The 20668-nt window shown below is 35.1% G+C and overlaps 2 protein-coding genes across 2 annotated transcripts; both read right to left on the bottom strand.

The window, feature by feature from the left end:
• Window positions 1-3180: 3180 nt before the first annotated feature.
• On the bottom strand, window positions 3181-4537 carry LOC121744634 (pectin acetylesterase 6-like). Its single transcript, XM_042138232.1, has 8 exons — window positions 4452-4537; window positions 4270-4333; window positions 4112-4165; window positions 3952-4029; window positions 3761-3866; window positions 3526-3671; window positions 3330-3411; window positions 3181-3227 (listed from the first exon to the last, which is right to left on the bottom strand). The coding sequence occupies exons 1-8, from the start codon at window positions 4535-4537 to the stop codon at window positions 3181-3183; spliced, it is 663 nt and encodes a 220-aa protein (XP_041994166.1).
• A 1859-nt stretch (window positions 4538-6396) lies between these two features.
• LOC121744633 (pectin acetylesterase 8-like) lies at window positions 6397-7258 on the bottom strand. The gene is made up of 5 exons (XM_042138231.1): window positions 7174-7258; window positions 7023-7105; window positions 6819-6945; window positions 6660-6739; window positions 6397-6519 (listed from the first exon to the last, which is right to left on the bottom strand). Exons 1-5 carry the CDS (start codon window positions 7256-7258, stop codon window positions 6487-6489), a joined length of 408 nt encoding a protein of 135 aa, XP_041994165.1. The 3' UTR covers window positions 6397-6486.
• Between the last annotated feature and the right edge of the window lie 13410 nt (window positions 7259-20668).

Raw genomic sequence — 20668 nt, 5'->3', positions numbered from 1 at the left:
ATCACCAATTGGTTTTAGGATGGAACCCATTGATTTCTATCATGGTATCAGAGCGGGTTGCCGATTGTGGGTCAAATTTAACTGATCCAGCAGTATATCTGGACTGAAACCGAAAAAATTGATTGACCTAGCAGTATATATGGGCTTGAAAATTGGGCCATTGGTCCAACCGATCTGGAAAAAATTGGACAAGTCGTCCAATCGATCAGAAAAAAAGTCCAACCCCTCCAAGGTTCACCTTGAAGGGTTTGAGGGAGAGTGTTGACAATTGAAACTAAAATAATATATACAACTATCTCACATCGGTGTTCATATAGATTTGAAATCACTATATAATTCTAATTGGTCACTCTTTTTATCACCAATTGGTTTAGAATAGAACCCATGAATTTCAATTAAAACGTATCCTCTTCCTTGGTTTAATTATTCTAGCAAAACATGAAAAAGGGTGCAAGGTTAAGAAGATAACATGATTATGGTGCAAGAAGCTCCTAATTAGATCAAATATGTCCTCAATTGATTAAGGAGTATAAAAGAAAAAATTGAGGACTTAAATGTAGTACTTAATAGTTTTTCAAAGGTATATGATGATATTCTTTTGAATTGAGAACTTGAGATACTTAAAATAAGTACAAATCTCATTTTTAGGTCACAGAATTTAAAGTGTACTCTTTAACATAAAATAATAAACAGCCTCCATTATGATTTATTCTTATCTTATTACAACAAGAATGAATATTTCAATATTCCCACACTTAATTTATAATAACATAAAGATGGAAATTATTTGGGAATAAAGAAAACATTCTTATATGATTATTGGGTCACCAAATTGTGAATTACAGATTATGTAGACAAAATTGATAAAGTTTAGTAGCTCTTTCATCAATTAGATCAACTTCTTGGCTGCGGTTACGGTTACGGTTTGGAATCGCCAGTTTTTCAGCGGTTTTTTACTGTTTTTCACGGTTCCAAACCGGCGGTTTCGGCACAGTTTCACGGTTTTCCGGCGGTTTTTCTCCGTTCCGGTCTAGAACCGGCTACGGCACGGTTTTGGTTCCAAAATTTTGGAACCTGAACTGAACCACGATTCCAAAAGTGACGGTTTTTGTTCGATTTAAATCTCACTTTTTCGGTTTGGAACCAGAACCGCCGGTTACAGTTCAGCAGTTAACCGCCCGAACCGAAAACCTTGGGCATCTCTAGTAGTAGTAATTTTTTAGAGAGGAAGTTAGGTTGATTCAAATGGCTTAAAATAACTGAAGTAATATTTGCAAGAAAATGTTAGGTTGCTTCAAATTGATTCTTACTTGAAATAATTGAGGGTTATTAGGTAATATCTTCCTTTGGTTTTGAATAAAGATACATAAACATGTTGGCAATTGAAACTAAAATAATATATTACAACTATCTCATATCGGTGTTCACGTAGACTTGAAACCACCATGTAATTCTAATAGTCACTCCTCCTATCACCAATTGGTTTTAAGATAAAACCCATGGATTTCTATCATGGTATCAGAGCGGGTCGCCGACTGTGGGTCAAATTTAACTGATACAGCAGTATATCTGGACTGAAACTGAAAAAATTGATTGACCCAGCAGTATATATGTGCTTAAAATTTGGGCCAGTGGTCCAAGCGATCAGAAAAAAATTGGACAAGTCGTCCAATCGATCAGAAAAAAAAAAATCCAACCCCTCCAAGGTTCACCTTGAAGGGTTTGAGGGAGGGTGTTGGCAATTGAAACTAAAATAATATATTATAACTATCTCACATCGGTGTTCATATAGACTTAAAATTACTATATAATTTTAATGAACCACTCCTCCTATCACCAATTAGTTTTAGGAAGAAACCCATGAATTTCTATGAAAACATACCCTCCTCCTTGGTTTAATTATTCTAGCAAAACATGAAAAAGGGTGCAAGCTTAAGAAGATAACACGACCTAGTGATTAATTTATTTTGTATACTAAACAATGGGCCGGTATAAATATTTTATCTTTGTGAAATATAACAACCATGAAATATAACAACCAAAACGTAGCCTAAATTGTATTTGTGTTAAAATCATGATCAGACAAAATTACTACCCTTATTAAAAGTTGATAACATATCATCTTTTAATTAGAGGCTCAGACTTGAGAGACTCGTGGGTGGATTAATTTGTGTGACTTTTAAATATGGGTGAAAGCTTGTTTCAAATTTAAACAAATGGAAATATCATAGCTTATCAAAGTTTAATTATTGGATACCAACCTATATATGTAAGTGTATTGGATGGATGATTATAAATCTGATACATGTCCCATTCTTGTTACACTTATGTCTCCATCACCATCCTGCAACTCACATTTATTAATAAAAAATTTAATCCCCTTTAGTTATGGGATTTTAATCAACGAATGGATGTTGATTTTTATTTGGAAATATGGGCTTAACTATTAGGCAATTACCTTAAGTGGTAATCAATTAATGGTGTCATAGCTTCGTACGACTTAAATCCCTAACCTTTAATCTCTTTTTATATAAAAGGGCACACATTTTTAGCATATTCACCCAATTATTTATTCGATGACAAATTTACTTTAATTTTTTGTGGTTTTTTATTGGATATTGGAAATGATATGGTTTTTTTAGTCTTGTTTTGGTTGGACAAATTCAGCCCGCAATTTAATCTCGAGTTAGTGTTAAGTAGAAATAATCTTAGTTTACAAATTTTATTCAAGATTAGCTTGTCTCGATATTATATAAAATTGATGTAGCTCGAGTCTATTTGTTGATGAAAATTAGTGCAAGAAGCTCCTATTAGATCAAATATGTCCTCAATTGATCAAGGAGTATAAAAGGAAAAAAATTGAGGACTTAAATGTAGTACTTAATAGTTTTTTAAAGGTATATGATGATATTCTTTTGAGTTGAGAACTTGAGATACATAAAATAAGTCCAAATCTCATTTTTAGGTCACAGAATTTAAAGGTACTCTTTAACATAAAAATAATAAAAAGCCTCCATTATGATTTATTCTTATACTATTACAAGAATGAATATTTCAATATTCCCATAATTTATAATAACATAAAGATGGAAATTATTTGGGAATAAAGAAAACATTCTTATATGATTATTGGATCACCAAATTGTGAATTACAGATTACGTAGACAAAATTGATAATGATTAGTAGCTCTTATTTGTGAATATATTTGTCGGTTTAACAACTACAACTACAGAGATAACATTATCGAGTATCAAAAACAGTACTCCTGATTTATAGAAAACTGAGCATATTGCATAATTCATTGGATCGTAACATTATTTTTTATTACAAATCTCTAAAAAATTAGCAATAGTAATAAGTCTAACTGGTTCTCTGTCAAAGTACCAATTTGCAAAGGCCTCTTGTATGCTCTACAAATATTTGAAAGATAAGAAGTAAAATTAACATTTTCTCAAACATTAATTAATAGTAAAAAAATCAATTTCTATCAGAAATATAAAGTGGAGCACTACTATTAAACTCACCAAATTTCCCAATTTGATGGTTGAATTGGGGGTCCAAAAACGTCCATCAATTAAGACAGTGTGAATGAGGCATGCATGTATAAACATGCCTATTGTTGGATTATTTGAGATCTCTCTAACGGCTTTTAAAAATGCACCCCCAAAATCTGTTTCCAAAAATCAATTATTTAATTAGTTTTGTCTAATAAAAAATATTACTTCAAGCTTGTAGAACAAAAAATATAGATTAGTGTACCAGTTATTAATTGTTTATCCGTACTTGTACAAGTACTGATATTCCCCAAGCACAAATCCCATCTTATGCGGTCATCAGAAAGTGGAGGTACCAAACGTAATCTCACCTAAAACAAATAAGTATGAAATTCGCATTATATTTATCAAAATTATTACTACTGTTTATAGAAATTATTCTACTTAGTTACATACCTGATATGCATCAAATGCACTATCCAATATAAAGATTGGAGTTTGAATGTCTCTTACTAGATTTTCGGGGAAGAAACACTGCAAAATAATTAATTACTACCAAATATTTGTCAATATTAACTTTTAATTTAATATAATGCTAATCATATAAGTCACTTACCAAACTCGGATCTATTCTCTCAGTGCACGTCACGGGAAGGAGGCTGGATATATTCTACAATAGTGGAGTATTCGATAAATAAGAGATTGTTGTTTATGAATCAAATATGTCAAATTGTTTTGAAGAAATTCATATGTTTACAAAGAAGTGATACATACATGGAGCGTAATTACGGAGGCGGCAAAATATTTCTCTCTGTAGTCGGCATTAAGGACATTCTCTCTGTCACGTAACACAAAAAAGAGATCAAATCAAGTAGCAGTCGAAAAATCACCAAAAAGTAATTAATTTGAGATTCTTACCCTCGAAAGAAAAATCCCCCATCCGAGAGGCATTTCACTCTGCCCACATCGGGGAGACGTGCTCGAAAGCCGTAACAAAGTTAGATAGTCCCAAGCCCCCTGATAGGCTAGCATTAGTCACCATTTTAGAGTCACTTTTCATGCTATATGGTTGAAAATTTGCATATAAAGATGCATGTTTTGGCAGAAAATGAATGGAGTGGTCCGACGAGCATGCTAATGGAATGGATTCTGGATTACATGCAAAAGTAGAGGCAAATTGAATGCAAATTCAGTAGTTTGAGAAGAAAGGAATCCACAAGACACAAACTGCCCAGTTTGATGGATTGGCCAGTGTCCGAGCAATTGTTGACAGCTCTTCAAAGTCGCATTTCAAAGCTAAGTTGACGAGTCTTTGTGCTACCAATGCCCACAAGCGACACTTTTGAAGGCAAAAGAAGCCAACTACCATCATTGGGAGTGGAGTAGACTTCCACATCAGATTGGTTGGAAGATGTGTAACAAAAACAACAAAACTTATCTTTTGGCGAAAACTTTCCATTCATCACTCTTTAGATAGCTTTAGTTAGTTTTATTTTCTCTCTCTAAGCTTAGTTTTCTCTCATCCTTGAAGCAAATTTCGAACCATAGGCAGCCATTGCCACCTTTGCTCACCATGGGGTGAAGCTTGTAGTTATGTAGTGTTTTAATGCTTTGAATGATCTAGTTCCTTGTTGTACTCATTTTCCAACATCTTAACTTTCTAGTTAAGGTTGTTGGGCTGATATTAAAGAGCTTTTGGTGTATTTAATTCTCTAAGTGTTTAGCATTTATGTTTGGTTGTTGATGTTATTGCTTGTTTAGGACAAAAACCTTGTTTTCAAGGTTGCTATTGTAGGTTTGTGTTAAGCTTGCTTTCTTGTGGTGTATTTCCTTGTTTATTTAAGTTATCTAAGCATGTTAGGAGGCATTTTAGAGGTTGTTCATGGTTGAAATGCGTTCCAAAAAAAGAGAAGTAAAAGTATGTGTAAGTAGACGGTTGTTGTGTGATTTTCGTCGTCTAGTCGGGTTTCTTTTTTTGCATGTCTTTGTATGATCTTGTTGATTTCATTCTTCTAGCTTTCTTTACCATGTTTAAGTGTTCTTGAAGCTCATTTCATCTTGTTTAAGTGTTAAATTTTTCAGCTTTTCATTTGGTGTTTTCAAGACATAATTAGGTAACTAACTTGTTGATTTGGTGTTTCTCTTGCATAGTTAAGTGTGTAGCAGCCATTTAGTCCTTTCTTTACTCGTGTTTTCGTGCTTTAGTGTATTTAGGAATCCAAAAATCTGATTTCAAAGTGCTAATCCTTTTACCCTTAGTTTAGTTTAGTTGCCAACTACCTTTTACCATTGGATAATAGCCAATAGCAAGCAACAAGTACAATTCCTTTTCACTCTTTGACATGGAGCCTCCAAATCAGTTTTAAACTCTCTCTCTCTCTCTCATGCATTTCATGTCAGCTTAGTCACCTTAGGAAGTCTACAAATTAGCTAGTTAAGTAGGCTTTTAATTCCCACCTTTTAAGTGTCTCTTTCCTAGTAAATTAGCTTCTCTAGCTTTCATTTAGGTGTGAACACTTAGAATTTAGTTAGCAGCCTTCTACTTAGTTCCTTTTGCTTCTTTTACTTAGGAATTTTTTCGTGAAAAAAATCTGGTTTCTTTCCCCTTGTTCCTTTTATTCCCGAAAGTGTTGTTTTACAAAGTGTTGTCTTTTTTCTCGCTGCTGCTTTTATGTTCCTGCCAAACTGCCCAGTTTATTAGCTTGCCCAGTTTACGTTCCAGTGTATATTGAATTTTATTTGCACTCTTAGTTCCCACATTAGTTTAAATCTTGTTTATATTTCGTAGTTTAATTCCCAACCCCAAATTAAAGCGTGGCGGCTTCGCCAAACTCTAAGTGTTGAATTACATAACGGATACGACCGTTCCTCGTGGGATCGACATCCGACTTACCACATACTAATTAATAGTATTTTGGGAAGTGGGAACGTATAAGTATTGTTGAATAGGAAGAACACGCGCCTACGACACGCGTGCAAAATCCCTTCCTCTCACCCCCTTGCCGATATACCGGAAAGAATAGCCTGCAAATAAATACACTATAATTAGATGCATCACAAATATTAAATAATATTGCATTGATTAAAGAAATGAACCTACATGACGGGTCATGTTAATAAATAATTAAATAAAGTTATTGCAAAGTTTTGAATTACTAACTTACTTGGCCATCAAACTCGGTGTCACCGAGGAATGATGATTGGTCACAATAGGCCACGAAAATCCTATTCCAATTATAGAAATCTGAAAATGATACATGTTAAATAAAATTAAAACGAATTAATTAATTAATTAATGCTTCTCTCTCAATATATAAATATACCCGGGTTGATTTGGCAGTCTGGGCTAAGAATCTCAGAGAATTTTGTAAAAGGCATGAATTTGCTACTGCCAAAAGATTGATTCAGTTTGCTTTGGCAATCATCAACGTTATCACACCATCCACCTCCCTATATAATTAAAGAAAGTCAGACATAACATAAAATTAAGATATTTCAAGAAAAAAATAGTTTAAATCAATTATAACCATGAGAAAAAGGAGCCAATTCTTGGCCCCGTCTCCAGACCCGGCCGAGTAATAGTAGCCAGCCGGTGAGCCATCCATACACACTGAAATGGAATTATGTGTATATAATCACATACAAAGTAAGTCATTTATTCACAGATGAAAAAATTACTTATAAATATAAACCTGCTCGTCTTTGCATTAGCAACTTCAGTGAATGGAACACCGAGGCTGCTTGCAAGAAGGCATGCATCCATTAAGCAAATGATCATGCAGTGAAGCTTCCACATCTAGAGAGTGACAAAAAATTAGCATTGATTACTTTGTAAATTGATGAATTTAGTGAATGGAAAAGTATATGAAATTTTGAAAATTATCACTTTTTGGAGGTTGAGAGAATGGTTAGGACTTGGTGAGGTTGAGAGAATGGTTAGGACTTGGTGATTCTAAAGACTTGGTGAGGTGGAGAGAATGGTTAGAACTGGGTGATTCTAAAGAGTGAGTGAGAATGACGAGTAATTCTCCAACATTATGGGCATATAAATAATAATACTGATTGTGTCATAATTATATCAAATTGACGAAAATATCTAGCTATAATTGGCAATTTTAAAAAGTAGTATTAAATATGGCGTAATAAATAATCTGATATGCATCCCTATTTTTTTCCTCTTTTTTAATAAAATTTTTTAACTCTTTTTGTTTGTGGTATTTTTTAATCAGCGAAACAACCTTTTTAGTCTAATAACAAAATTTTTTGGAAAGAGAGGTACCGCCTTCCCCCTAAAGATACCTCAAAACTTCACGGCCCTTTAATTTATCATATTGTAATATCTTTATTATATTTTCATACACAGTGGAGAAATTTGGGTATTTCAAAGAATAATCGTACATCAAAATTCATCATCACATAAAACTAAAAAAAAGGGAAGAAATTCTACATTAATTCCTTACAAAAAATTTAAAGCAAAAAATGTAAAAACAACTGGTTTAGTGCTTTATTCGCCATACCTAAATATCTTGATCAAGATTTATTTCACGATAGTACATCATAATTCTGTATTTACTATATAAGATAAAAGGGACCTCAATTCAATTTCATTTCTTCACCTTTTTCTACTTTCATCCAATTTTATTGTATTATTTATTGAATTATTGGTGTTCTCTCATTTATTTGACACAATAAATGAATATTTATTATGTGTTTACTTTGTAACAAATGGTAAAAAATACTACTGACGTCATTAATACTGATTTTGGCCAATCTTCTTTTGTGGATGTTGATTTTTATTTGGAAATATGGGCCGAACTATTAGGCAACTATGCTTTACGTGGTAATCAATTAATGGTGTCACCGATATATATTCAGTAAATGAAAATTGATTGCGTGTTTACTTTGTAACAAATGGAAAAAAATACTATTAAAATACTAAAGTCATTAATACTGATTTGGGCCTATCTTCTTTTGTGGATGTTGCTTTTTATTTGGAAATATGGGCCTAACTATTAGGCAGCTATGCTTTACGCCATATATATTTACCAAATTGTCATGACAAATTTACTTTAACCATTTGTTGTATTTGATTGGATACAGGAAATGATATGGTTTTATTAGTCTTGTTTTGGTTGGACGAATTCTACCAGCTAATTAATCTCGAGATAGTGTTAAGTGGAAATAATCTTAGCTTTTAATCAAGATTAACTTGTCTTCGACATTATCTGAAACTGAATTAGCTCGAGTATTAATTTTTCCAAGGGAGAAAATCAATACTCACGAGTCACGACAAATTTCACGTAACATTATCCCGAGATGAAGTATCGGGTTGTATCTAGTCAACCAATTACTAATAATATTACTTTCTATCTCATTATATGTGAGATTTTATTTGGGCATAGAAGTTAAGAAAATGATGTTTAGTCATATTAAAATAATAAAAAGTAGATAAAGTAAGAGTAAATATGTTTTTTGTGCCAAAAATGAAAAATCTAACTTATAGTGGAATGAGAAAAAAGAAATACTACTCGACTAGTTTAATATGAAATATTTTCTTTATTAGTAATTCTTATTTTCTCGATTTATGTGTATCATCCTTGTGCGGAAATCATGCTAGTTTTATGTATGTCATTTTAATTTTATTGGACGTACACAAAGGGACTTCTTTGTGGGTGTTAATGCACTAGATTGTAGGCCTACAACCCAGTTTCACTTGGGTATTAATTTCATTGAATTATGGGCCTATAGCCCAGTTATATACAGAAAAAACAAGCATAATGGGTCTTTTTTGGTATCATTGTATCTCAAATAATTTCCTCGAGTTATAGCTACTATAATTTAATTAGAAATGATTGAGCTACCTTGATTAAGCTTTTACAAATTGAAAAAATAAAAAGTAAAGTAAACTTGAAAAATTATTTCCTTCAAACTACTATTAATCATCGTATCTACACTACATACTTTTATTTAGGTTGACAATCAAGCATGTATAATTTTAATATATTATTAAAATTAGGTCCCGGCAGTTGTCAAATGAAAATGATGAAACACTAGGGAATTTAAACACGCAAGTTAGTACTGAATATAAAGCTACTTCAATAGGAGTATAAGATAAGTGTGAGGAATAAATTCCAAAAAATTGAACTCATTTAAAAGAAAAGAAGTAAAATAATAATTTCCCTATCAAACATGGAGTAGAAAAAAAAACAACAAGGAAAAGAAAAGGAAAAAAAACTAGGCTTAAGAGTGGAGATCATGAATGGGACAAAGAGTCACTAATGCCCATTCCATGGATGTCTTGTTTTGGTCCCATTCCCATATATGTGTTGAGAAAAGGAAAGATATCTTAGAATCAAATCACCCTAAATTAGGAGTCAATCACCTAAATCTAGCGCATGTAATATTGCTCCTAGAATAGATTATTTGCTTCCCATGTACATTGTATTTCTACACCCTATTTAAAGGGAACATTACACAATGAATAATCATAAAACACAATACAAATCATTGTCTTATACTGCTTTTCTTTCCCAATATGTCGTCTGTACCATTGAACATGGTATCAGAGCGGGTTTGGACTTAGATAAGGTATCATCATCGTCCTTGATACCTTTCTCGGCCCTCCCATTTTTTTACCTTTCCATTCTTCTTTTTTGTACCTGTACCAGTAAATCAAAATGTCAGACGAAGACAAGATATTATCAGAAACTTCAAACCCGTCCATGGCGGACGAATTTGCCCTGCAATTTGCCAATTTCATGCGCAATAGTTTTGCGATGAACCAGAACCAAACCAATCCACCAGAAGCTCCTGCTGTGTTATACAAAATAGACACACAGCCACTCCACATCGGCGGAGACAAACTGAACGGAGAGAATTACGCTATTTGGTCGGTACTTATGAAGGCGGCGATAAGTGGTCGGGGAATGGTCTCTCACGTGACCGGAGTGCCTGCTCCCCCACCACGAACAGATCCAACCTTTGCGCATTGGCAACAGGCTGACCATTGTGTTTTCACATGGTTAACACAAAATATGGAATCTCGGCTAGTCAGCCGAGTATCACAACACCCAACAGCCAAACATATTTGGGACGCATTGGCTGTTACTTATGGAAGCGGATGGGATAAAATCCAGGTATATGATCTCAACTTCAAAGCAAGCATACTGCGACAAGGGAGAAAATCGTTAGAGGAGACATGGAGCATATTACAGGAACTTTGGATCTCAATCGATCAAAAGTACTGGAATCCGATGATATGTCCATAGGACATAGAAATTCACAACAAGTTTATACAAGACCAGAGACTCTGCCAATTTGTCTATGCAATTGACAGTAAGTATGAACCAATCAAGAAGGAAATCTTAAAGATGGAACCACTTCTCTCCTTGGATTATGCATACAACATGGTAATGCGAGAGGCAACAAGATACCAGGTTTTATAAACCAGTAACAATGGCGGCAGTGGGATGCCTATGGAGGGAATCGGTGCTGGACTCGCCGTCTCCGGACAGCAGGGTCACTCCGGCGGCTCTTGGGGTAGTAATCGAGGCGGCGGGAATTGGCGACGAAACAACAGCCAACACGACGATGAAGACAAATCGAAGCTCGTGTGCTCCTATTGCAAAAAGAAAAAGAAAACGGTCTTATAGAAGAATAAAGTTGAAAAGGTTATGTCAAGCCATATTTTGTTTTGGAACTATGCCTATCTGACTGCAACGATGAATGGAATGGATTGATGGGAGACCGTGGGAGGTAACCACCTCCCCGGCACTTGAATGTTAAGATATGATGAATGATGAGAGGAATGATGAATGATGAGTGGAGTGATGAATGAACAAGAGATAGTGAAATCGGGTTTGTCAGATACGGCATATGTTCCAGGAAAATAGATCGAAAGATCGCTCTTGAAAAAGGAAAAGAAAAATGTTTAGTGTTCTCGGACTTTTCCTAAAACCCCGAGTTCACTCAAAGAGTGGCTTGACTAAATCAGTTGTTTTTATAAAATATGTTTTGGCACGTGTCCACTGAGTACACCAAGTACTCAGCCCTGCATATGTTTTCTCTATGTGCAGGTTGAGCAGTGACGAGCGCGGTGGGTGTTGAGCATGAAAGTAAAGAAGATAGTAAATTAAATGTTCTGAATATATTATGTCTTCATACATAATAATATTCTACTCTCGAATACTTCCGCAGAATATGGTTTCTTTCGCCAAGTATTGTGCTCGAAAATTTTATCTCGAGTTGCTGATTGTTGAAATGATACTCTGATTTCATTCGAGCTATTACCATTTGTTTCGTATTTCCGCTGCTATATATATATATTTTGAACTAAAATATTATTCTTTTAAGCTACTTGAGTCTTTCTTATGAACTGTTATCCTTAAATGCTATTCTAAATGTTTGTCCCTTGGTCACGATCGCCTCGTTTGTAACACCCCTGGGGTGGGCGTGACACTCATAGCTTTGCAAAGACAGGAAACCACAACTTTTCTCCATAACTTATAGCTTTGCAAATAGAGGAAACCACAGCTTTTCTCCATAACTCATAGCTTTGCAAATAGAGCTTTGCAAATAGAGGAAACCATAACTTTTCTCCATAACTCATAGCTTTGCAAATAGAGGAAACCACATCTTTTCTCCATAACTCATATCTTTGCAAATAGAGGAGCCAATTCTTGGCCCCAACTCCTGACCCGGCCGAGTAATAGTAGCCAGCCGGTGAGCCGTCCATACACACTGAAATGGAATTATGTGTATATAATCACATACAAAGTAAGTCATTTTTCACGGACAAAAAAATTACTTATAAATATAAACCTGCTCGTCTTTGAGTTGCATTAGCAACTTCAGTGAATGGAACATAGAGGCTGCTTGCAAGAAGGCATGCAGCCATTAAGCAAATGATCATGCAGTGAAGCTTCCACATCTAGAGAGTGAGAAAAAATTAGCATTAATTACTTTGTAAATTGATGAATTTAGTGAATGGAAAAGTATATGAAATTTTAAAAACTGTCACCTTTTAGAGGTCGAGAGAATGGTTAGGACTTGGTGATGTTGAGAGAATGGTTAGGACTTGGTGATTCTAAAGACTTGATGAGGTTGAGAGAATGGTTAGGACTTGGTGATTCTAAAGAGTGAGTGAGAATGACGAGTAATTCTCCAAAATTATGGGCATATAAATAATAATACTGATCGTGTCATAATTATATCAAATTAAAAAATATAAAGCTCTTTTCCATAACTCATTACTTTGCAAATAGAGGAAACCACTTTGATGACTAATCCATTCACACATTTCTCAAAATGAAGAAAACATCAAAAGAGATTATTAAATGGGCCTTTAGCATTTTCAATAAATCGGAAAGTGAAGATAAAGAGGCCCAAATAAGCAAAAGTATTTTTATTTCTTAATTTATTCCTGACCACAAGTCATTTTTATGGCCAATAGGATTACGTGGGCTTTGATTATGACAGGTAAATCACAGCCGCAACTCTTTGGAAAACAAAAATAATTAATTATGGTTTTATGGAAGTTGTTTAACATTTAACTAATTGTCACTATTTTGGTAAAGATCTTCACGAAGCTTTCGTTTGTAAATAGATTCCTGTTAGCTTATTAATGGGGTTTTGAGTGTGACCGATAACTGTTTTTTTTGGGATCAATTCGCCTTCTTGTTTTGTCGAATATCAGTGCTCATAATTAAGCTAATACGACAATAATTTCCTGCATTATCCACTACTCATTTCTTGTACACAAATATTTAATTTATTTCGGACTATCTAAGAATGATTAATATTCATTCATATTTAGTTAAAAATCCATATGAATCGAAAAAAGAGTTCATGACTAAAAGGGATGTGGTTGATAGTGCTTGACATGAATCTTGATCGTTGTGACGATTCTTTACTTTATCCAACGAATTGAATACAATAATATACTAGGAACAATTCTATTTTTGTTATAGAGAACTAATGGAATTCCATTTTAATGAAGGAGATTAGATTTATTTCGGATGGGGGAGTGACGCACAAGGGTTATGCGTCGTTATTATTGAACGACGCACAACCCTTATGCGTCGTTGGTTAACGACGCATAATCGTTATGCGTCGTTTAAAGACGCATAAGCATTATGCGTCTTACCCTAATGACGCATAACCCTTATGCGTCACACTGGTAAGCATTCCCGCCTATCACCCGGGTGACCCGGGTTCGATCCCCGGCAACGACGCATTCTTTTAAGTGATAAGTATTTGATAAAAATGAGTTATTCTAAACATTTGTTTTTGGCAAATAGATATTACTCTTATAAAAGACTTAATTAAAGAAGTTAAGAATAAATGCCCAATCTAATTGGTCCCCCAAAACGAATACATGTACATTGACAAATTAATTTATACTTCTATTATCTATGACCGCTGTTTATTTTATTTTATATATTAAGTTTATTTTCGAATATCTTAAAAATTACTATTGTTTATGCCGTTAATTGTATAATAATATAAAAATCAAAACTTTATTCACTTATAGATTACGCTTATATAGAATACATGGGCATAATATTATATACTATTAATTAAATAATCCAAGTCTTTATGTTATAAGAAAATAAAATAATGCTTATTATAAAATAATTTCCAAAAGTCCTTGCTGCAATAGTAATAATAATAGTAAAAATGCGCCGTTGCCGGGGATCGAACCCGGGTCACCCGGGTGATAGGCGGGAATGCTTACCAGTGTGACGCATAAGGGTTATGCGTCATTAGGGTAAGACGCATAATGCTTATGCGTCTTTAAACGACGCATAACGATTATGCGTCGTTAACCAACGACGCATAAGGGTTGTGCGTCGTTCAATAATAACGACGCATAACCCTTGTGCGTCACTCCCCCATCCGGAATAAATCTAATCTCCTTCATTAAAATGGAATTCCATTAATTCTCTATAACAAAAGTAGAATTGTCTCTAATATACTATTGAATAATGGTGGAATGGACTAGTGTGTAGTTAGTTTATCACTTAACTGGGAATAAAGATGGAAATTATTTGGGAAATAATTTCCCAAATTGAATACACTAATATACTATTTGAGGACTTAAATGTAGTACTTAATAGTTTTTCAAAGGTATATGATGATATTCTTATATGATTTGGTGATTAAGAAGAATGAGAGGAACGCCTTCAGTAATTTGGTGCTGTGTTTGAAAGTGAGTGAAGTGGAGAATGTTATGTTTCTGATATTGCTATGGAGGAACTATTTAAGCAGTACTCCTAGTAATTTTTTAGAGAGGAAGTTAGGTTGATTCAAACGGCTTGAAATAATTGAAGTAACTTTTGAGAGAGAATGTTAGGTTGATTCAAATGGCTTGAAATAGTTGAAGTAACTTTTGAGAGAGAATGTTAGGTTGATTCAAATGGTTTGAAATAATTGAAGTAACTTTTGAGAGAGAATGTTAGGTTGATTTAAATGACTTGAAATAATTAAATTAACTTTTGAGAGAGAATGTTAGGTTGATTCCAATGGCTTGAAATAATTGAAGTAATTTTTTAGAGAGAATGTTAGGTTGATTCAAATGGCTTGAAATAATTGAAGTAACTTTTGAGAGAGAATGTTGGGTTGATTCAAATTGCTTGAAATAATTGAAGTAACTTTTGAGAGGGAATGTTAGGTTGATTCTGTCACGACCCGATCTTTGTTAAGGATAACAAGCATGGGTGATTCGCGACTAATATGGGGATTAAAGAAGCGGGGTAGAAGGGGGGTGAAAATCAAGGAAGAACTTGAAGAATACTAATTCAAAAATACTGCAACCGATGAACCGAATATTTGGTTACATGTTCTCAAATAGAATCATTCACCATAGCAACTAAATCAGAGTTCGAAGGTGAGACTATAAGATTCTCACTTAACAAAAATACAGCGGAAAGAGGTCCCTACGAAACGACTTCGTGTATGAAGACACGAATCGTCGAGAAATCCACATGCTTATTTAATAGCATCGACTCCGATCAATTCTTCTCCATCTTGATGTTCAACCTGCACATTTATAAATACATGCATGGCTGAGTACAGGAGTACTCAGTGGACACGTGCCAAAAATTAAAACATACAAATATAAGTTGTCATCCATCAACAGTATCATACGGGGGTTGATGCACTTTTTATTAGCACTAAAAATACCTGCAAGTTTACAAGGTAGAACTAGTAAAGCTAAAGGTCAGTACCGGGATATCGAACACATGGAATAAGATTGCAACTGGCTATCATATACTAAGCGTCATATACTATCTAGATACACAGAGTATTTTTGGTTTTTTTTATAAACTAGTCATAAATATAAACAAAAATAAAAACAAGAAAAATACAAAGCAGGCTAAAGAAAGTAGAGTTTATGAATCCAACTACTACGACCTAGTGATGGTTAATCTCACAGAACATTTACCTTTATGTGTCTCCAGGATTATTAGGAAAGTCGTGATTCTAGAATAAGCCCTCTCTCGAGTGCACCTATTCAGTAGATTAGACTCTAACTATCAAAGTCTACTTTCAATAGATTAGATTCTAACTCCGTAAGTTCCTAAGTTTCAAGCCCTCACAAAGGATCCCCTCTCTCGAGTGCAGTTAAACGTATGTGTTGTACTCGTTCCTTTTACCACGTAAAACTAGTTATCTCTCGATTAATCTAGTCAGACGAACATAGTTCTAAAGTTGGCCAGTCAAAAGAACAATAAAAGCACAAGAACAAGCAAAATTACCACAAGAGCTAGAAAAAGGTTCAATTCAATAATCAAAACATATTCATAATAGTTTTTACCAAAAAATCTGCAAATGATGTTTAACTACTCATAGACAAGTAGTAAAAACAAAAATAAAAGTTCTAGACATGAAAGAAATTGATAAAACTCAGGGTTGAACCCTCAATCTTCAGTCTTTTCTTGCCTGGATCTGCAGAGCTCCGCTCCAATGGAAGATGGATGGATTATGTGTGGAAGATGGAATGGAAGAATGTGCAGAGGGGGAGTAGGATTGGAGGCTCTGAGATGAAGATTATGAATTAGGTTCAGAGGTATTTATAGGCTGGAAAAGGTTTATTTTTGATAAATTTCGTGCCCTACAAGATATAGAAAATATGGTATTTTGTTTCCATCCTTGAACTTCCGCCTAATTTCCGCCAGCTTTGACTGTATTGCGCAATGTTCGTAGAATTGTAATAACTTTCTCTACAGAACTCCGATTGAGACGTTTAAGGTATCCACGCGATGCTCTTTCGAAGACGAAGAGAATGACATGTAGTAAGCACTGATTGGACTTCAAACTTGATGGCAGAATGGGCTCGAACAGAGGCTGCTACACCTTGGCCTTTTTGTATCTTTTTTCTATCTTTTTCTATCATTTATCAACAAACACATTCAAAATACCAAATGTATAATATATGCAATTTAAGAACATAATTTGCATGATTGACATTTAAAACTAGTCAAAGCTAGCCCTTAAAAACATGCAAAATCCGTGTTTGTCAGGGGTTTTTCTTAAAAAGGCGCGAGCATACTAAATTCTTTTGTGATCTTAAAAGTCCGACTGCAGTCTAAGTTCTTGATGTATTCCTCCATGTCTGAGAATCCAGTGTGCCGTGAAGGTGGTCACCTTCAACAAGCACCCTCCCCGGCCAACCTCTCTCTAGGATGGCTCACAGCGCTCGCGCACGAAATTCCGAATAGGATTTGCGGTCCTATTGGGAACTGAATTCGTTACCCAAATTTTTGGCATCGCCAAACTCCCGGCATATAGCCCTCACAGACAGGTCTCGAAAACAAACATTTCATGGCATGGCAACAACTTTAAAATAATTCACATCTCCATTTTTTAGAAAAGATGATATTTCATAACTTCAAAATATTTGCTTTATATCCACACTATAGTGCTGGATATTATAAGAAAGCTCACCTGGTATGCTTATCTCCAATTAAAGTCCTCGTTTGGCCTCACTTGCCCTTGAATAAACTCTCCTTTAGAAATAAATGGCGTGACACGCTAATTAGTACTCGAACTATTTTTCTAAAAAAAGAATGCGTGCACCCTATGGGATAGCATCTATCTCTTAGTTTCGGCTTATAGGATATTCCTTAAATCCTAGCTTAGTTTTACTGTACGGCGGTGCTTAATTATTCCACTTACTAATTTGGAGAAATTCTATTACCTCTTAGTAAAATATGGATTCTTAAAATCCCTCCTTAAATTCCTTCCCCTTCGGATTTTTCTTAAGGCCGCCCATGGCGTCGCGAGGCGACGCCGGTCGGCCTTCGCGTCTCCCGCTTCCACGTCCTTCCTTCTACTCCACCATAATTAAATTCTAAGTCTAACAATTAAATTTCTTGGCACAAAACCTTACTCCCACAAGACTAGCCCATTTAATCAATTTAAAGGCCCAAATCCTTAAATTAGAAGAACACAGCGGCCACTTCTTCTCTCTCGCTCTCGATGTCTCTGTTTTCCGGCGAAATCGCCATCTCGTCTGGGCGCCGGAGCTTCATCGGCGCCCTCCGTCGGCTCTTCCGGAGGCCGCGACACCAGAACCTCCTTGATCTTTGCTCGACGGCGTCGGCGTCTGCCGCCGCTGCTTCGAGCTCGCTTCCGGGGCTCCGTCGTCAACCGATCCTCGCGCAAGCTAAGTCTACTTCCCCTACTCCCTTATGTTTGTTTTATTGGGAATCTAGTTCTTAGCAGTGGTGTGACTATTCTCCGATTGAGACTCTATCTTTGTTCCATGGTTAAGTTCTCGATGTTCGTTTCAAGCAGTCTGTGTTGCTATGTGTTGTACGTTTTTGTTGAGCATTGATTGATATGCTTCATCCTATGTTGTGAAAATCCTATTGCGAATCTAAGTTCTTGGCTAAATACTATGGTTGTTCTATATGATGCAAAGGTTGGTCTTGTGGAGGTTATCTCAGTGCGGTGAACTTGATTTGCCTTTTTCTGCCGCGGCCTCGCACTGCCCGTTCCTCCCTCCGTCGCCTCTGTTATCCGAGAGCCTTGGGGCCGAGAGAAAGTGTGGATGGGAGGAGGGGGGGGTGACGGTGGTATTTATAGGCAGTTCCTTGGCCTCTCATGGCAGCAACTTGGGCATTGATGTTCCTATTCTTGGTTACAAGTTTAGCTCCCTTTTGAGCTTGATAAGTATGTTGATCATACCAAATTTGTGTAAGCTTTGGGGCTCCTACTTTCGGTTTCAAGCTCAGCCTCCTTTTGAGTTTTATGTTTATGGGAATCTTACCTATTTGATGCAAGCCTTGGGGCTGCCCCCCTCTTAGCTGCCTCCTAGTCTCGGTTTGGAGGGTGTAGGATTCTATTGTTGCCTTTAAAAGGCCCTTGGTGATGAGCTTATCCTTTGCTCATCTTGTTCTTATACTTGCTATTTTGAATAAGTCCTCCACTTTTGAGTCTTGTGAATCCAAAATTTTCATACCTATTTTGATGTTTCACTTGTAGGTGCAAGTTGTCCCTCCTTGGTGTTTTGTGGAGCAAGAATCGAGAGGGAGGGATGAGGGGAAGAGAGAAAGAAGACTTCTTCTTGAAGCTCTTGTTTTCTATATTACTTTAGTAAATTCCAAGATTTGTATTGTCCCTTTCATACATGTAAGCATGTACTATTAGCACCTTCCTTAATCATGTAATTTGCATCTCCACATGGAATTTGTTAATGAGAACATATCTTTTACTTCTGTGCTTGAGGACAAATTCTTGTACTTGGTTTCCTTCACAACACTTGTTTTATTCCACGATGGAAATTACAACGGAAATCCTACGTTCACACATCCTACACGTGAGAATTAATTAGTCTAATAAATTCGGATTATCCTTAACAAAAGGAAAGAAATTCCGGGGCGTCACAGATTCCGATGGCTTGAAATAATTGAAGTAATTTTTGCAAGAAAATGTTAGGTTGCTTCAAATTGATTCTGACTTGAAATAATTGAGGATTATGAGGTAATATCTTCATTTGGTTTTGAATAAAGATACATAACATGTTGGCAATTGAAACTAAAATAATATATTACAACTATCTCATATCGGTGTTCACATAGACTTGAAACCAATATGTAATTCTAATGGGTAACTCATCCTATCACCAATTGGTTTTAGATGAAACTCATGGATTTCTATCATGGTATCAGAGCGGGTCGTCGATTTTAGGTCAAATTTAACTGATCCAGCATTATTTGGACTGAAACCGAAAAAATTGATTGACCCAGCTGTATATCTGGGCTTAAATTTGGGCCAGTGGTCCAACATAAAATTGGACAAGTCTTCCAATCGATCAGAAAAAAAGTCCAACTCCTCCAAGGTTCATCTTGAAGGGTTTGAAGGAGGGTGTTGGCAATTGAAACTAAAATAATATATTATAACTAACTCACATCGGTGTTCATATAGACATAAAATCACTATATAATTTTAATGAACCACTCCTCTTATCACCCATTAGTTTTAGGATGGATCCCATGAATTTCTATCAAAACATACCCTTCTCCTTGGTTTAATTATTCTCGCAAAACATGAAAAAGGGTGCAAGCTTAAAAGATAACACAACCTAGTGATTAATTTATTTTGTATACTTAAGACTCACTATATAATTTTAATGAACTACTCCTCCTATCACCAATTAGTTTTAGAATAGAACTCATGAATTTCTATCAAAACATACCCTCCTTGGTTTAATTATTCTAGCAAAATATGAAAAAGGGTGCAAGCTTAAGAAGATAACACCACCTAGTGATTAATTTATTTTGTATACTGAATAATGGGCCGTTACAAATATTTTATCTTAGTGAAATATAACAACCAAAAAGTAGCCTAAATTGTATCTGTGTTAAAATCATGATTGGACAAAATTACCCTTATTAAAAGTTGATAAATATCATCTTTTAATTGGAGGCTCAGACTTGAGAGAGTCGTGGGTGGGTTAATTTGTGCGACTTTTAAATATGGGTGAAAGCTTGTTTCAAATTTAAACAAATGGAAATATCGTAGTTTATCAAAGTTTAATTATTGGATACCAACCTATATTTGTAAGTGTATTGGATGGATGATTATAAATCTGATATATGTCCCATTCTTGTTACACTTATGTCTCCATCACCATCCTGCAACTCACATTTATTAATAAAAACTTTAA

The sequence above is a fragment of the Salvia splendens genome, chromosome 8 (genome assembly GCF_004379255.2).
Source record: "Salvia splendens isolate huo1 chromosome 8, SspV2, whole genome shotgun sequence".
Lineage (NCBI taxonomy): Eukaryota > Viridiplantae > Streptophyta > Magnoliopsida > Lamiales > Lamiaceae > Salvia > Salvia splendens.
This window is presented reverse-complemented; position numbering and strand designations above follow the sequence as displayed.